Source organism: Ambystoma mexicanum, chromosome 12 (assembly GCF_040938575.1).
Source record: "Ambystoma mexicanum isolate Mex_15411 chromosome 12, UKY_AmexF1_1, whole genome shotgun sequence".
Taxonomy (NCBI): domain Eukaryota; kingdom Metazoa; phylum Chordata; class Amphibia; order Caudata; family Ambystomatidae; genus Ambystoma; species Ambystoma mexicanum.
Genome location: NC_090936.1, coordinates 972,405,352 through 972,423,490, shown reverse-complemented (window position 1 = coordinate 972,423,490; position 18,139 = coordinate 972,405,352). Strand labels below are relative to the sequence as shown.

The 18,139-nt window shown below is 44.6% G+C and overlaps 1 protein-coding gene across 1 annotated transcript in view; it reads left to right on the top strand.

The window, feature by feature from the left end:
• SHANK3 (SH3 and multiple ankyrin repeat domains 3) overlaps positions 1 to 17,207 on the top strand; it is a 3,072,962-nt gene extending 3,055,755 nt beyond the window's left edge. The window contains exon 25 of the mRNA XM_069629467.1: positions 15,956 to 17,207. Coding sequence (XP_069485568.1) covers positions 15,956 to 16,397 — 442 coding nt within the window. The 3' untranslated portion in view covers positions 16,398 to 17,207. The remainder of the gene's footprint in view (positions 1 to 15,955) is intronic.
• Positions 17,208 to 18,139: the final 932 nt, after the last annotated feature.

Genomic DNA, 18,139 nt, shown 5'->3' with positions numbered 1-18,139 from the left:
AATGGCTCTGAGTTGGGGAGGGAGCGCATTCCAAAGGGTGGGGGCAACTGATGGGAAGATGGAGCCGCCCGCACGCACTTTGTGAGTCCTAGGGACAGACAAGAGGTTAGAGTACTGTGATCTGGATGGTTTGTGAGTGGAGGGTTTAGTAATCCTATGAGTTAGGTAGGGAGGAGCAAGGTCATGGAGACATTTGTGAATCAGGGCCAGGGCTTTGAAGATGATTTTTTGTTTAACAGGAAGCCAGTGGACTTGTCTTCTGAGTTCAAAGATGTGGTCTTTACGCGATAGGCCTGTTGTGCCTCTAAGTGCATTGTTTTGAACAATTTGGAGTTTAGCAATATTCTTGGCAGTGGTGCCAATGAGTAAGGCATTGCAGTAATGGAGCCTCGTGCCAATGATGGCCCTGGCGAGGCAGTTTTGTTGTGACAAGAACGGTCGGATAGCATTGATAAGTGTGGAGTAATAGGCGGACGTGGAGGCTATGGCATTGACCTGTCTGTTCATGGTCATGTCAGGTTCTAGATACACTCCAAGGGTTTTGATGGATGGTGAAACAGTGATTGGGACCTTCATAGTTCTGTCTTTTAAGAATGACTCTATCCACTTGCAGGCATTATCAGAGAAGTTGGCTATTGAGGATAAATGTTGGCAGAGAGTTTTGTGGTTGACTAAATCAAATGCGGCCGACAGGTCGAGGAGAAGGAGCAGCGCAGTGTTACCTGTGTCTCAGAGGTCATCGATTTGATTTTTCAGGTCAAGGAAAGCCGTTTCGGTCCCATGCCGTGGCCGGAACCCTGATTGTCTAAGACCAAGGAGATGGTTGTCCTCTAGAAATTTCTGTATTTGCAGGTAGGCTGCTTTATCCAGAATTTTCAGTAGGAAGGGGACAGTGGTGATAGGCCTGTGGTTGGTGGGGATGGCTGGGTCAAGTGAGGGTTTTTTGAGGAGTGGGCGAACCCAGGCTTCCTTTAGATTTTGTGGAACTTGGCCAGAATGAAAGGAGGCATTGATGAATGCAGTTATGGGTTTGATGGTTTGGAGGAGTGAAGTGATCTCTGAGACACTCACGCCTTTTAAGTCAAACTGGGGAGGGTGGGTGTTGGGATGCTCATCCAAGGGGTTAGTGCTTTGACTGCTAGTTATTAGCTTAGAGATCTCCTTTTGGTGAGCGAGTATTTTGGCTTGTAGGGTTTCAAGTTTGTTAAGCATTGCAGACTAGATGGAATTACACCAGGATCCATCCTTCACTATTGGTGAAGGTGGGGAGGGGAGGGTCTCCAGTTCTCTGAATATGGAGAAGATTTCAAGGCTCCCTGATTTAGCAGTGGAGATTCTGGCATTAAATGATGTTGCTTTGGCGTTGGTAATGGCGGTTTTGTATAGCTTAGAAGTGGTTTTGAAGGCTAGTTGGGTGGCTTCTGTTGGGTTGTTGCGCCAGGTAGTAAGGGCTGCTCATTTTTTCCCTTGCATCTGTAAGAGGTCCTGGGTGAACCAGGCATTGCAGTGCTTCGTTTTCTTTTATTTCTTAAGTGAGAGAGGGGCTACCAAGTTAAAGGCCTGGGATAGGACCCTTTTGAAGTCGTTGGCAAGGATATCTGGGTCCTTGGTGAAAGGGGAGAGGAGGGCAGGTACCTTGAGGTGCTGGGTGAGATTACTGTGGGTGAGGAGTTTGGAGCTGCGTGTGATGGCAGCTGGGAGATGGATGGTGGGGAGTTGAGGGTCCCTAGGGGTGATGATGTTGAAGGTGATGCAATGGTGATCGGTCCAAGGTAGTGGTGAGATAAGGGGCAGGCTGAATGAGCAGTTGTGTTGAACAACCCAGTCGAGAGTATGGCCTTTTGAGTGAGTGGGGCTGCAGATGGTCTTTGTGAACCCTAGGGTGGATAAAACTTTGTTAAGGGCTTTGGCATGGGTGTCTTTGGGGTCGTTAAGGCCCAAGTTAAAGTCACCAAGGAGCAGGATTTTATAGGATTTCTTAAGGTTATCCGAAATCGGGTGGGTGAGGGCTTCTTGGAAATCACTGGAAGGGCCTGGAGGGTGGTAGATGAGGTGGATTGCTATGGTGCAGTTATGGGAGAGCTTGAGTTTCAGGAGAAGGTAGTCGGAGCTCTCATCAAGGTTTTTTTGGATGGTCCCAATTGGGAGGGTATCTTTGGCGATGACGGCAACCCCTCCACCTCTGTGGGAGGAGCAGTCTCGTCTGTAGATAAGGTATCCCGGAGGGATTGCTAAGGCAAGGGCAGGTCCGGAGACATCAGTTAGCCAGATTTCACTAAGGAATAGTAAGTCAAGGTTGTTATGAGTAATAAGGTTGTTGATATCAAGGGAGTGAGCTGGAAGAGATCTGCAGTTCACAAGGGCACATTTAAGGCGTGCTACAGGGGAGGGGGGTTGGCACACAGAGTGACTTTAGTAATGGGTATGGCTGGGGGCTGTTTTTGCGAGGAACTAGCAGGAGAGCACGGAGGCATTGTGGTGGATGCTTGGCTAGGTATGGGCTGGGAGGCCAAATTGTTGGCAGTGGTGCAGGCATCAGTGCATGGCAGAGTTACAGTAGGTACGGGCACAGCACAAGGCAAAATAACAGTAGGTACAGGCACCGTGTTGCGGGCATCAGTGCATGGCAGAGTAACAGTAGGTACGGGCACAATACAAGGGAAAATAACAGTAGGTACAGGCACAGTGTTGCGGGCATCAGTGCATGGCAAGGTAACAGTAGGTATGGGCACAGTGGTGCAGGCATCAGTGCATGACAGCATATCTGTGGGTACAGACCTGATAGAGGGAGCATCGGTGCTAAAGTCAGAGTTAGCATTTGGTGGCATTGCATGGTGGTCGGCGGTGATAGTGCACAACCCTGGTCCTTTCCTGAGCATATAGGAAGTGGGCTTGTTCTGGACCGCTTCTTTGCCGGTGGACAGAGCGGAAGCAAGAGTAAGCGACCCTGCGGTGGCCAGAAACGGGTAAGTGGGGGGTAGCGGGAGTCATGGTGGGAAGAGCGTAGGGGCGGCAGATGTTTTCCGCTGGTAGTGCAGGCAAGCGGCGAGTTGTGTCACGCAAGGCACTGTCGTCGAGGTGGGCCGGTGTTGTAGCAGGCAGCATTGCCCGCAGGCGACGTAGTCTGGAGGAGTGGCTAGGTTGGAGGGAGTGAGGGGAATCCCTTTTCGTGCGTAAACATAGGCGTGCATTTCTGTCAGTAGTACTGGGTATAACACTATGCATGTGGGCATAGACAACATCAGAGGTCTTACCTCCCTTCCGCACCTTTGAGCAGCGAAGAGCTGCAAAGAGTGGAGCAGGCCTTTTCTCACGGCCTTCGTTCTGCGACTTTGCCTTGCGGTGCGCATCCCCTCCATTTATAGCAGGAGGGGAAGGCCTGCAGAGTTGTGGGAACCTATAGGGACGTTCTGAGGCATTTTGTTGTTTGTTATCCATGGTGACAATGGCGGCAGCCATTTTAGAGCTGTACACGGCCTCGTGGACAGGGGGGCCGTTCCGTCTGATCAATCCTTCGCGGGGAGGCAGATCATCTGTTTCCTGGTGCAGCAGCGTCCTGGTAGTCGCTCGCAGCACAGCTGCAAAGAGTAGAGCAGGCCTTTTCTCACAGCCTTCGCTCTGCGGCTTCACCTCACGGCACGCCTCCCCTCCATTTAAAGCAGGAGGGGAGGGCCTGCAGAGGTGTGGGAGCCTATAGGGAAGTTCTGGGGCATTTTGTGGTTTGGTATCCATGGCGACAATGGCGGCGGCCATTTTAGAGCTGTACACGGCCTCGTGGACAGGGTGGGGGTCGCTCCGTCTGATCAATCCTTTGCGGGGAGGCAGATCATCTGTTTCTGGTGCAGCGGCATCCTGGTAGCAGCTCGCAGTGGAGCTGCAAAGAGTGGAGCAGGCCTTTTCTCACGGCCTTCGCTCTGCGGCTTCACCTCGCGGCATCCCTCCCCTCCATTAAAAGCAGGATGGGAGGTCCTGCAGAGGTGTGGGAGCCTATAGGGACGTTTTGGGGCATTGTGTTGTTTGGCATCCATGGTGACAATGGCGGCGGCCATTTTAGAGCTGTACACGGCCTCGTGGACAGGGGGGCAGCTCCGTCTGATCAATCCTTCGTGGGGAGGCAGATCATCTGTTTCCTGGTGCAGCGTCGTTCTGTTATGTACCTGTACAAAAAACGTGAAGGGCACAGAGCAAGCTTTGCAGTGTGCACTGAGCATTATGCAATCTGTCCTATACCGAAAGCATCTTGGTAATGCGCCGAACACTGCAAAGGGGCACACAAAAAACATATGTGAGAGTAAAAAAAAAAAGTACCAAAAAGGAAGCTGAAACCCTAGCCCTGCCATAATGACTATATACTTACACATGGAACATCACAAGCGTGTCCCGCAATTGCTGTGGCGGTATGTAGTGAAAAGAAAGTAAACTGTATGCATTCTATGTGTGGAACAAAAATCATGTGATAGCCATCAATTGGTGACGTTGACAAACCAATACTGTACAACCAAAATAAACTAGACCACAACTCTACCGTATCAGAAATGCAAGCATGACTCCAAACCGAGACATGGAACTGTCAGTGGTTGGCATAATGGATAAGAGAAAACATACAAACATACTCTGTATAAGAAAAGAAATAAACATGTAACATAAATATCCTGTTCATGTAAACAACCTAATGCCTTGTGGTAAAACACACAGGACTGCGACTGAACATAATTTGTTCACATACTCTGTTGATGCACAAAATATGAAAATCACAAAGCAAGTACCAACAGTGGAATATGTAGAAAATGGAAACAGAGGAGGTGCTGATGGACTAAGACTATTTCAAAATCTCTTCTGACCCCTTTGTTTTACCAGCAGCTGTGCTTTTATTTAGATATTTATTTTGCGACATACCATACATCAAATTGATGCTTTATGTGCGGGGAACTGCTCTCACTTGACCTTCGCTATTCAAAGTGTCTGCCAGTGGCTATCAATTCTATTTGCAGTCTCCTTGATAGTAGAAGTTCAATGGATTTAATAAAAACATTATTTCTTCATGGCAACAGAGGATATACATTCTGACACTTGCACTACGACAGAACTATTTTTGGGTGTCCATGTCCTGGAAGTGGTAAGTGCATCATATGGCCAAAATCCAGAACTGTATCACTGTCCATCACCAGCAAACCTGACCCCTTTCTCTGCAAAAGCAGTGTCTATGGATATCTGTTTGAGATTCCAGGCCTGACTAATAGCAGGGAACAAGAACAGTCTCTGATATTTGTAGTATGCAGTTTTAGCAAGGAACTCCAGTCCTACAAATTTACAGAAACTGGATATCTTACTAAACGTTGAACCACTGAACAACAGTATAGAAGAACAAAGTACATTTCCAGCTGGTACTTTTCCCAGAATGGGTTGCACGGACCACGACGATGTGTAATGGTCGTTCACACAGCTCTGCATGAACATCAGGTTGGTGCCTTTGAATGCTCAAGTAAACTTCACCAATGGCTCCCACAAATCCACCTATGTATTATAAGGAAGGCATGGTATCAAACAATTAAGACAGACACAAGTGATCACAGTTCAAGGGTGTTTATTGAACTTCAATGGGTTGTTAAAACACCTATCTAAACCTAAACCTAAGGATGTGAGCAAGCTACGATCATCAAATAATAATACCACAGTCCTAGTGGGGTTTGTCAAAATAAAAGGGCCTATACTAATAAACCTATTATCAATCCTTACTTCTAACTACAAAATGGTGTGGGATAACAATGTACGCAAAAGAAAAGTGTTCAAGAAATATGTCAGGATAGTTGAGCAGTTTGCCTCCCATCGCCATGTTTTCAGCACGGGGTAAGGTGGCACGTGCAGGCTTCGCGCACTCTATATCTTCTTGGCCACAAGGTAACAGTTCAACACATAGGCATCAGGGCGTTCCGCCAAAGTCTCCATCGCAATGACAGTCTCTTAATGCACAACAGACACAAAAGTTGCTTTCCTTTGTCAAGGTTTCACTTTCACAAGTTCAAGACTGTTCTCCCTCCTCTGGACTTGGACCTCTACAATCGACTTCTCTACAATCTTCACAACTTGGTCTCCCTCTTTCGGGGTCAGATCATGGATCCGCCACGTCTGGGCTCAGATCCCCTTTTCCACAATATTCACAACTTGGTCTCCCTCATTTGGGCTCGGATCATGGATCCCCCTCGTCTGGGCTCAGATCCCCTTTTGATACCAGAATCTAAGAATTTCGAATGTGCAATGGTTTTTGCTTTAAACCGTCGCAGGAACACTTTGATTCACTTCACACCATTTACACTTCACATCGATCTTTTGCTTTTGTTTCCTTTCCTCAAGATTACATACAGAGACCTTCGATTGAGCACATTCACAGTGCCGGACCACTCTGTGAATAGTATTGTATCGTTTCTTCTAATGTTCAAATATTGTATCAGCAATTTAGCTTCACTCGCGTTTTTCAACAAACGCGTTTAACAATGTTTCTTCGAGCGCTCACTTTACAATGTTGCAGCTTGCAACCTTGTCTTCAACACAGACCGGTCTCCCCAACTCACCGGATGTGTTGTTCTGTCGTGTCTTTGTTCTTGGAGAAAAGGACGATACCACAGCATCTGCTGCTCCTCCCCGCCTTGGTCAGTTATGCAGGAGGACCCTCAATATCTCCAACACACAATGCAGGATTCTTTAGCCTTGTTTCCTGGTCTTATGTTTTCTGCCTTGAAGGTTTCTTGAAAGTAACGGTTTCCTGTCAATGAGGTCAAGAGTGCTGACCCTCTCACGAACCTCTCGTACCTGGCCGTCTTTCTCCCCTCATTCAACTATCAACTCGAAACTGCTGTACCTTTGTGTGTTTTGCCTCGCGCAGAGTGTGCATCTCATGCTCTGCCTTTTATCAGTGTGGGGAAGTGCAATGGAAGTCAGGTGTGAGTGTCGATAATTGCCTGACATCACCTGACCATAGTATTGGCACATGTCATGTACACGGCTCTGATGCGAGTCTGTTTTCTCCCAGAGCAGGCTGTCTGTGAAAAAGTATTTGTGCAGAAAAATAGGGTTTGGGGGGGTTGTTTGAGTTTCTAAATATCTCATTGGATAGGATGAGATAAAGGTGTTAAAGGCAAGAGAGGGATACCTCGTCTCACCATCATGTGTCCCACTCCATTTCCCTGAGGACCCCTCGCCCCGAGGGTCTGTACACAAAGGCGATGGCCATGCCCTAGGCACCTGAGAGGGATACGCAGGGACTAGCAGGTGAGACAACTGTTCACACATACTTCCCCTATGCGATGTAGCCCCATCTGTTTCACAGAGAAACCGGGAAAGGAAATTGACGTTCCCTTGTCTTTGCCTTTTCGGTGTTCCACAGTGAAACAGTAGGGTAGCAGGTCTAAGAACTATCGCATGACTTGATGGTTAGAGCCCTTTTGTTTGCTTATCCATACTAACAATAAATGGCCTGTGACAGGGTGAACTTTCTCACCAAAAAGTAGTATCTTAGATAAGTGATTGCCCATTTGATGGTAAGGGCCTCTAGCTCCATTAAGGAGTAGTTCTTTTCACAAGGGAAGAGTTTTGGACTAGTGAATAGGATTGGAAGTTCTAATCCATCACACATATGTGATAAAACTGCTCCTAACCCTGTGAGAGAGGCATGAGGTTGTAACACAAACTCCTTCAAAATATCTGCCACCTTTAGGATTGGGTTCTGGCACGGTATCACTACATATTATCCCCACCAAAAATATTGCCGTATATATGGTCGTCTGGAACGGCCACACGTGATATTTTTAGGGGCGATAATTTGGGGGGTTTTTGGGAGCGGGGGTTGCAGGGATGTCCCCCGCACCTTTAAAAATAATGCAGGGGTTGCAGGGGTGTCCCCCGCAGGTTCATGCCTTAATATTGCTGCAAATATATGGCGATATTTTTGTACAGCAATATTTTTGCGGAGATATTAACACATGGAACCTCTGGCACAAGGTTTGTTTTAAGTGATAGTAGCATATGTCATCCTCATCAGTCCAATGAAGCTTCTGCGGTTCAGCGTTCTTAGATTTTTCGGTTAATCGAGCTGTTTTATCTGAAAAATTAGGAATTAACCTACGGTAATAACCAATCAATACTAGGAACGCCATGAGGTCTCCCTTAGTCTTAGGTTTGGGGGTATCTAGGACGGCTTTCACTTTTTCTCGGTGGGGCTGGACACTGCCATTCCCTACAAGGAAGCTGAGGTATTTCACGGCTGATTGGGGCAGCATACATTTGGATGGATTGGCAGTTAAGCCAGCTTTCTGGGGGTTCTCATGATGGTATAGGGGTGGAAGAGATGGTCTTCCCAAGTCTTGCTATAAATGACTATGTCGTCAATATAAGCCCCACAGAAATAGGAATAGGGCTGTAATATCCTGTCCATAGGCCATTGGAAAGAGTCTGGGGCCTCATGTAGGACGAAAGGAGGACGTTAAACTGGAATAGTCCTAGGGGCGTTGGGAAGGCTGTCATTTCTTTATCATGCCCATGTACGGGGACATGCGGATATCCCTTGGTCAAGTCTAGGGTCGATAAAAAGACGGCACTTCCTAGTTTATCAATTATTCATTGATGCATGTCATGGGATAGGCATCGAAGGCGGAAATGTGTTAACCTGCCTGAAGTCTATGCAAACCGCCAGGAATGACCCGGTTTGGTTACCAATACAATAGGGGAGGACCATGGGCTGGAAGTAGGTTCGATAATATTGGCCTCAGCATCTTTTTAACTTCCTCTACCACTATTTGTTTTCAGGCTTCTGGGAGTCTGTAGGGTTTTAAATGGACCATTTTTCCCCTTGCAGTTTTGATATAATGATAAGTACCTTGTACTCTCCCTGATTTGTTGCTGAATACATCGGGGAATGTCATGACTAGGTCGTTTAAGTCTTCTTGCTCCTGTCTAGATAGCTCTTGGGGAATAAGTTCTGAGTTGTCTATCTCCTCCAGTATTAAACAAGACAATATCGAGGTGGAGGCAGTGGAAGGATATTCTTTTCACTCCTTTAAGAGATTTGCATAGTAAAGGTGGGTCTTTTGCTTTGCATCAGGTCGGGCTATTTTATAGGTACAGGTCCCGGTTTGCTCTAGTACTTCATATGGCCCATGCCACTTTGAGACAAGTTTATTTTCAGAGGTAGGTAAGAGAACTAATACCTTTTTACCTACTGAAAAGTTCCTTAAATTTACTCTCCTGTCATAGGTGGGATTTTGTTGGGCCGGAGCTTTTTCCATGTGAGTTTGAACAAAACTTTCAACAAGGGTCATATGCTCTTGTAATCGGGTAGCTGTTTGTGAAAGGGGAATAGGTGCCTCTTCCCTTATTTCCCAGGTATCTCAGAGCATGTCTAGGTCATCTTTTCGTTCTCTACCGTAAAGTAGTTCAAAGGGAGAGAAACCAGTGGATGCCTGAGGGGTTTTCCTCATGGCAAATAGGGCCCAGGGAAAGATACTTTCCCAGTCCTTTCCATCCTTATCTACCAATTTTTGGTAAATCATCTTAAGGGTTTTATTGAATCTCTCGACCAGCCTGTCCCTGGGTGGTAGTAAACTGAGGTTCTTAAAGTGGACATATGTAGTAATTCCTTGACTTCACTGATCAGTTTGCTCATAAAATTAGATCCCTGATCCGTTAGAATTTCCTGGGGAAAGTAACCCTAGAAAAGAATAGTAAAATATGTTTTAAGATTTGTTGCGCTTTATTGTTCCGCATAGGGAACGCCTCTGGGTATCGGGTAGCGTAATCAAGGATTACGAGGACATATTTATTACCCAGTCTTGATGTTTCCTATAGCACAATGATGTCCATCCCAATTTGGGAGAAAGGGACTTTGATCATCGGTAAGGGGTTCAGAAGGGCAGGTAAGGGGATATGTGCCCTGGTTTTCTGGCATATCTCACATGTCTGGATAAAGTTATTTATGTCCGCAGGGATACCAGGCCAGTAGAACTTCCCACTAATGTGAGCCTGGGTCTTGGATTGTCCTAAATGTCCCCCTGTCAAATGATAATGTGCAATCTCTAACAAGATCTTACGATGGGTCTTGCAGATTACTAATGGCACCTTACTTGGACCTTCTCTGGAGGTTTCTTTTCTATACAGTAATCCCTATTTCAGGAAGAAAAAGGGGCTTCCCCTTTCTTGTCCTTCTCCCTCAGAAATCATCTGTATAAAGGCCTCTGCATGTGATGGATCATTTGTCTGGGTGCTGCCCCTCTCACAAACCTCTTGCGCCTGGCCGTATGTCTCCCCTCATTTAACTGCCAACTCAAAACTGCTGTACCTTTGTGTGTTTTGCCTCACTCAGAGTGTGCTGTCGTGCTCCGCCTTTTATCCTTGTGTGGAAGTGTAATGAAAGTCAGGTGTGAGTGATTGTCGATAATTGACTAACGTCACCTGACCATAGTATTGGGACATGTCATGTACACGGCTCGGGTGTAAGTCTGTTTTCTCCCAGAGCGGGCTGTTCGTGAGAAAGTGTTTGTGCAGGAAAAGGGGGAGGTTGAGTTTCTAAATATCCCATCAAGTAGGTGTTACACGGAAGAGAGGGATGCTGCGTTTCACCATCCAGTGTCTCACTCCCACTCCCCGAGGACCCCTCACCAAGGTGATCCTGCCGCACTGGTCCACCCCCATGGTCTGGATCCAAAGGCAATGGCCGTGCCCTGGCCACCTGAGAGAGAGCGATCCACGGAAACTAGCAGGTGAGACACCTTTAGGTTTCTCACAATTTCCTATAGTCGCAAAGAATCATTTGTATAATCTGCACAAGGCAGTTTTCAAAAACAATGGGCCTCATTACGACGTAACCATGCCGCTTTTTGCGGCATGGCTACCCCCATTCCGGGTACCGGGTTTCCTGAATGCAGAAATATGGGGCCATTCCGACCTTGGAGGGCACAGCATTTCCCCATTCAGGTAACCTGGACCCTGTACATCTCCATTCCCATTTCAGCCCCCATAGGGCTCAATGGGAATGGGGATGATGCTAACAACGGGCCCGGTAATGAGTGGCCCGTTGTTAGCATCCTGGTCTGCTCGCTGGACCCGCTAAGGACGCCTGATGGGTCCAGCGAGCAAACCTCGTAATGGGGCGGTAGGGGGTTAACGGGGCCAGCAGCTCTACCGGCCCCGTTAACCCCCTACAGCCAGGGTTGTAATGAGGCCCAATGTATTTTGGTTCCCTTAATAGCCCTTAATCCTGCAAAATAGTGGTTTGAGATTCTATGATGATGGATAAGTCCTCTGCACTACCCATGCAGAAGTCAGGGCCATGCACATCGTCGTCAATGAATTCCGAAGATGCCCCAGTGATTTCAATCTGTGAAATGTCTACATTTTCTGAATGTATTGGGGAAACAAGGAACATCTTGTCTTTCTTTGACAGAAATTGTTTTGAGGGTGTGGATTGGGTCAGAGGATCGGCAAGTGATGATGAAGTATCTTCTGTGTTGTGCTCTAACAACGGTCCATCGTTACTTTCCATAGCTCGCTGGTGACATCATGTTCAAATTACAGCCACTGCACATCAGCATCCAGATTCTAAATCTCAAACATTAGTTGCTCCCAAGTGACGTTGGTTTGGCAAGCAACATCATTTGTCAGTGGTGTGGTGTGAGTCTTCCTGCTCTTTTTCTTCCGAGATCTCTAATACATAAAAAAAACAAGCATGATTTCTTTCACACTAGTTCATCCCCCATCTGTAACAGAACATTCACAGAAGGTTTTAAACAACCGTAAATATCTTTGAACGGAACATTAAAAGTGCAATGGATGATAAATGATGAGTGTCACTATTATTTATAGACTTGTGGTCCATGTGTCTCTTCAATCTCAACCGCGTCCGTAGTAGACTCCTTATCCATAACACATGCAATAAACATGAAATACTAATTAGACAATGTAATGTGAACATGTTTGATAACAAAGATTACATCTGGAAAATGTACCTTCTATGCTTGTTGAATTTCAACAACAAGTGATAAACGCCAAGAAAAGGTAAGTATATTGAAAAAGAAAAACTTTTGTATAATTGAAAATACGTGTTATTTATGAAGAGAAATTTGATCACTATAATTAAGTACATTTTGACAATAATTGGTTTTAAAATGTACCTGTGAAACTTCACTGCTGTCAAAGGGAATTGGCATTAGAGTTACCACAATACTATCATCCTTAAAAAATAAAGATAATACATTACACAAAAATGACGCAGTATTATAATGTTGATTTTCATTTCATGCACTTTGTATGTACAACAACAGTATATCAAAAGATACAGAGAGTATTTGGATAATAAACCTACATTTAATTGATCTACAATCATACGATTTGGGATGGATTACTGTCACAGTTGCATGCTGGAAGCTGAAAAGACACCAGTAGATTTACGATTGGATGCATTCATATTTTTAGAAAATGTTATTACTTATAAACAAAATGTCAAACAATTATTTTCACAATCCAATATAAGTTTGATTATTTTCTCATAAATGTTAAGTTTTAGAAAAATAGTTCCAATGTAAATTGATAAAATATCATGTGTTATACCTCCTCCGCTTGACCGGTTGCAATTGAAGAATAGTCTGTTGATTATATACAGGAGGATGCCGGTACTTAAACCTTATTTTTATGATGTTTAATGTTTTTATAGAAATGCAGCAATATAGATTACATTGAAGAGATTAAGTAACGTCAAAAGATATCTCATTCAAGATATTTCTATAAATACAAATTATGAAAAACTCTCAATTTGCTAATAGTTGGACTTGATCATAGACATCAATAGTATACTTGCAGACAAATCGGGAATTGGGAAAAATGTTACGGGAAGTGGAAGTGATTTGTCTGTTTTGTCCACAATAGTTGTTGATGATGACAGTGGATCCTTAATTCAATTGATACACAATAATGGTCAATAGAAAGCATATATTATTTAGAAAACTGACAATTTAATACACTTTGGTACCCGGCGAGGGTCAAGCAGAATGCAACACGCATTCTGATTGGCTCTCGCCGGGTCGTTACCTGGCCGAGAATCCTTCGATTCTTGGCCGGGCTTCCAGCCGCCTTGTCCTCGGCGTGGGGTGGGGCGTGGCAGCCCCTCAGCCAATGAGGAGGATCGAAGCGGGGCTGCCTTCGCCCCCCGCCGGGGACTCGGGTAAGGCTTTTTATTTTTATTTTTTTCCCTTTCCTCCCTCCTCCCTGCCCTCCCCATCCCACTTACCTTCTTGCTCCTTCGTCCCCGTCAGGGGACTATGGCAGCCTCCAGCCGTGTGGAGATTCAGAGCGGGGCCATCCCCGCTCCGCGCCTCCACACAGCTGGAGGTTTCCATCGTCCCCTGCTGGGACACAGGTACTTCTTTTTTTTGCTTTTTTTCTTCCCCTCCCGTGTCCTAAACCCACTTAACTTCTGCTCCTTTTTTTCGGGAGCAGACGCACTGGGAACACTTCTGTTTCCAGCGCGTCTGCTCCCGATAGCCGCCGTACAAAGGGAAAACGGACTCAGTTTTCCCTTTCCCGGCGGCCATTTTCTTGGTTGGTACTTTTTTTTTATGTCCCGAAACACTGCAGAGTTTTGGGACAGTAAAAAATGCTTTTAGTGCCCCGGTCACACAGATATTGCGGGCCGGGGTACAAATAGCAATATGACCCTCGCGGCGGGGGCATTACCGACTCAGGTAATGCCCCTGGGCCATCGTTAAGGGCCTATAACTATGGGCCCCGGGGCATTACCTGAGTCGGTAATGCCCCCGCCACTCGGGTCATATTGCTTAAATATAACAGTTTCTTTGCATGTCAGTAGGGCTCACCGTTTGCTTATTGGAAGTGGCTGTCGTCTCTTCTGAGGTAACTGTCTGGAATTCCATCATTGTGATCTATGTAATGACAGGCATTTTAATCAATAAATTGTAACAATAAGCAAATTAAAGACAATGCTGTCAACTTTCCATAAAAGCTCACATTACTTTAAACTTTTGAGTATACCAAAATTCGGTATATATCCAAGCACAAAGTCTCAAATTTAACAGCATGTGTAAATATAACCATAATAAAGAAATTGACAAAAATATATCTCTAGCAATATTTCCCAAAATGTTCCAGCCTATCACCCCATTAGTACTTGACACACAACTTCAAGATATTGTGAAATCAATGTGTGTGTGTGTATATATATATATATATATATATATATATATATACATACACACATATACATATACATGATTCATGTTTGCTACTCACTTGACTCTGTGTGTGATGAAATACCATTGGAACAGCATTGAAAGTAACTTAGTAACTTGCGAGTGAGTCTGGGGTGACACTTTGTGGTTCGTACATATCTTCTGTGAAGTGCATACTGCATGCTGCAGACATGGAATTGATTGCCCCTCACGTTCTCCACGATATCCTTGGTTCTGCTGTCAATTTCGGATAGTGGAAATCCACAAATGACCAACCATGTTCAGATCAATGAGATATCCTTGCGGAAAATGTGCATAACTGTACCAAGGGTCTTATCAGGGCTGATACATGGAAATACAAAGCTCATTAAAGTTATGTAACTGCACTATAAGCTGGTCCGACCCTTCTGGCTAACCACTAGCTTTTATGTCAATGGTTTGTCCACAAAGTAATGTATTCCTGGCACTGGAAAGTGTAACAGGAAGGAGAATGAATGCGCCTGTCCCACCTTCACGTTCAATTTCAGACGCTAGGTCACGCAATCTACAAGCGCACCACCCAACAATGAAGTGAGAGCACAAGCATTTCCATAAACACAGCCACTCTATCCAGGCTATAAGATCCTCATTCGAACCACAGTAAGAAAGCGGAAAGAGTCTCGGTTTTGTTTTGTCATCGGTTTGAAGTAATCTTCTCAACATCCACAGCAGTGAAGAGAAAAGAATGTTGTGCATGGATTCATCACACCGATGTTCGTCGAGATACCAGCAACACGTTGGAAAGAGTAGGAATGACTTGACGGGAAGTATATCTCAATTAACATTAACATTTTGTACTATAACGTGTTACAGGAAACTCACAATGAAGAAGGAAAAAGAAAAAGGGCTGGGATTTATGAGAAGAGTGGGGCAAAAGTATAAAGTATTATATTGTTTTACATCTTTGTTTTCTGTCTTCTTCTATTCTGGTATTTAGCACTTAAGGATAAATTGAGCCCATGAGCGGGTGATGAGAGGGAAACACGCACAAAGAGAAGTGTGGCTGGCACACTGGAATTATTAAACATTGTTGGGGAAGGGGTAGATCTGGCCGCAGAAAATATATGGTATGGGGAAATGAAGAAAGTGGGACGAGGGAGCACCACTGATACCTGCTATGTGTGCTCACTGATTCCACACCTCATAGGAACACCAGAGCAATTCTTATCACAAGAGGTGACAGCAGTAGAGGGAGGGTATCTGGTTCATCTGGCCTTGTGCAGAACCAGGGGTATGTTCCAGGGACATACGGTAGAAGTAAAGTGGATTGATGTGGGGGAAGAGGTGTAGATGGACAACTTTATACAACCGGAAAGCATGGCCCAGGAGGAGACAAATAAGCACATGGTCCTGGAATATGTAACAGAGGGGGCCCAAAAAGGAAAACAGGTGGCCACTGTCCATAAAATAATATATTGCAAAACCTCCACAGGGAATGATGTTCCATGGAGTCACACCAGGCCCTTGATGCAAATCCAGGGTTTCGGTGCTACACAATGGGAAATAGGAAAGGGGGGTGGCATAGTGCCATGCAGAACGGTTGGTGGACTTTGAAGAAAGTGTGGTTAAGAAAATAAATGCTAGATGTAAGACATTTGGAACAGTTATATACATGCATTAACGTGGATAAACGAAAACACATGTCCAGAAAACATAAAGCCACTGACATAATATTCTCTATGTTTTAGAGCCAACAGAACAATAATGCTGGGGATGAATACCGGCTGCCGGAGGACAATGGACATCACAACGTTGCAGAAGGGAACCACTGTTGTGATGGACACTTGGTGGGTGTCTGGAGCAAGAGCATACGCCCAACTTCCACCAGATTGGAAGAGAGTTTGTGCACTGGTGACTCTACATAACACGACATTAGCGGTGCCCCGTGCAGACTTAATACCGCTTAATGGGCTGTCCACGGCTAAGGATAAAACGGCAGCAGAAAAACAAACAAACCAACATAAGGTAACAACAAGGAAAAGGTCCAGTAGTAACTATATCTCAGCAGAGTTCACCAAGAGCTTAGAGAACATTCCATCTCATTTGAAACTTTTCAGTTCTGCATCTGTTTTCTTCACTTCTCTCCTGATACCTGGGGTGCAAGCTGCAGCCAATGACAAATGGCTATAGATCACCTACTACAAACTTCTCGAACTAGCAAATGCAATTGAAAAGGTACACAACACGGTGCATGAAGAACTGCGGGCCCTAGAGTTGATGACCCTCCAAAACCGATCTTATGAGGGCAATGGAGTTAGGGGAGTGCCATAAGATAGGTAGCTCATGCTGTACCGCAATTCCCACAAATTATGCTATAAATATAACAATCACAGAGGCGGTAGAGGAAATAAGAACAATACACGAGAGAATGACGAAAGAGGAGCAAAACATTTAATCAGCATCCTGGTTGGATTCATTGTTCGCCTGGGCACTCAACTGGATTGTGACAAAAATGAGATCCTTATTTGTGCTTTTTATCTTTTTCAATCCAAGATAAAAAGCACAAATAAGGATCTAATTTTTGGGTGACGAACTAGCAAAGTGAACAGCCATAGCCTTTTTTTTAAAAAAGAAATCCGTTTTATTAGTTTTTGGGACACAGTGAATGAAAAAAGGGAAAAACATTGCTTTACACTATGCATTGACTTCCCTCGAATACCCCTCCCAGCTCCTCTGTCTCAGACCTCCATAACCCCAACTTTCCACAAAAGAACAAGAACTAAAGCTTGGTCACAGGAGCATATTGACCAGTAACACCTGCATCCAGGTCTGAGTAACTGAGGTGAACAGCCACATCCTAAACAGGATATATCAACAAAAGAGCACCATTCACCTCCTGAAGATCCACACTTAGTGGTGAAACGCGTGCAGTGGTTTCTCTTGATCAACTTACAGAAGTTCATCTTGAACAATATACACTCATATCTCTGGATGAACATGATGTACTGACTATTATACAAAAAAAAATCTGAAAATTAAAAAATTAAAAAACAAACAAAAAAATGAAAAATTTACTGTATCCTCTTTGCTTAGAGCATGAAATTTAAAGATCAAATTCAAAGCTATATTTTTACTGTGGGGCAAACACAACAGTGTATCTTTAGTCAAGCAACAAGTAGACCAAAACATACAACCAGAAAACTCGCCAGCAAACTGAGTAATTGTTTGCGAATACCTTAACATGTTTCTAAAAGTATTTACAGGTTGCTTTACTAATGTATTTGTGTAGTTTTCAAGTAAACACAATAAGACAATATTGCAGTAGTCCTTGAAAGCCAAAACTTAATATGTGTGCCAAGTGGAGCTCAGAAGGTATGTGGTTGAGTGCCTAATTTGCAGATGGGGTTCAAATCCCCAGGTTCACTGCTTAAACAAAGCGTGTAATCTCACTGTGACTTAACAGCAGAAAATTGAGTCATTAGACGTGAATAACGTTGCAATATTAAAAAAAAGACTGCCTTACAATTGGGAGGATTTCATGATTTTAAGGACAAAATTGTGTCTCCTTGTGCTCCTCCATTAGTGACCGTCAAGGCTGCCACACATAATTGTGTTATTGTTGCATTGACCCACCCTCAGTTCCCATATCAATCAATTTTACAGTCAGAAATATATTCTCATCAGCCAGTCACTGCACCAGAGATTATAGCAGAGTAGACTGAAATGTCCTGCTCTTTTGCTGCCAGTCACTAAAGTTGTTTGGGCCTTTCAGAGTACTACCCCAAATGACAACGAGAGAAGCTCTTTGCTATGCCTGGTTATGCTATGTTATTGAATTTTGCATTACATCTCCCTTTTTATAACATTCTTGGATGTTCAGGATCTGTAATCAGTGGGCTAGGGCACTATGACACGGATGGGCAAAGATGCTT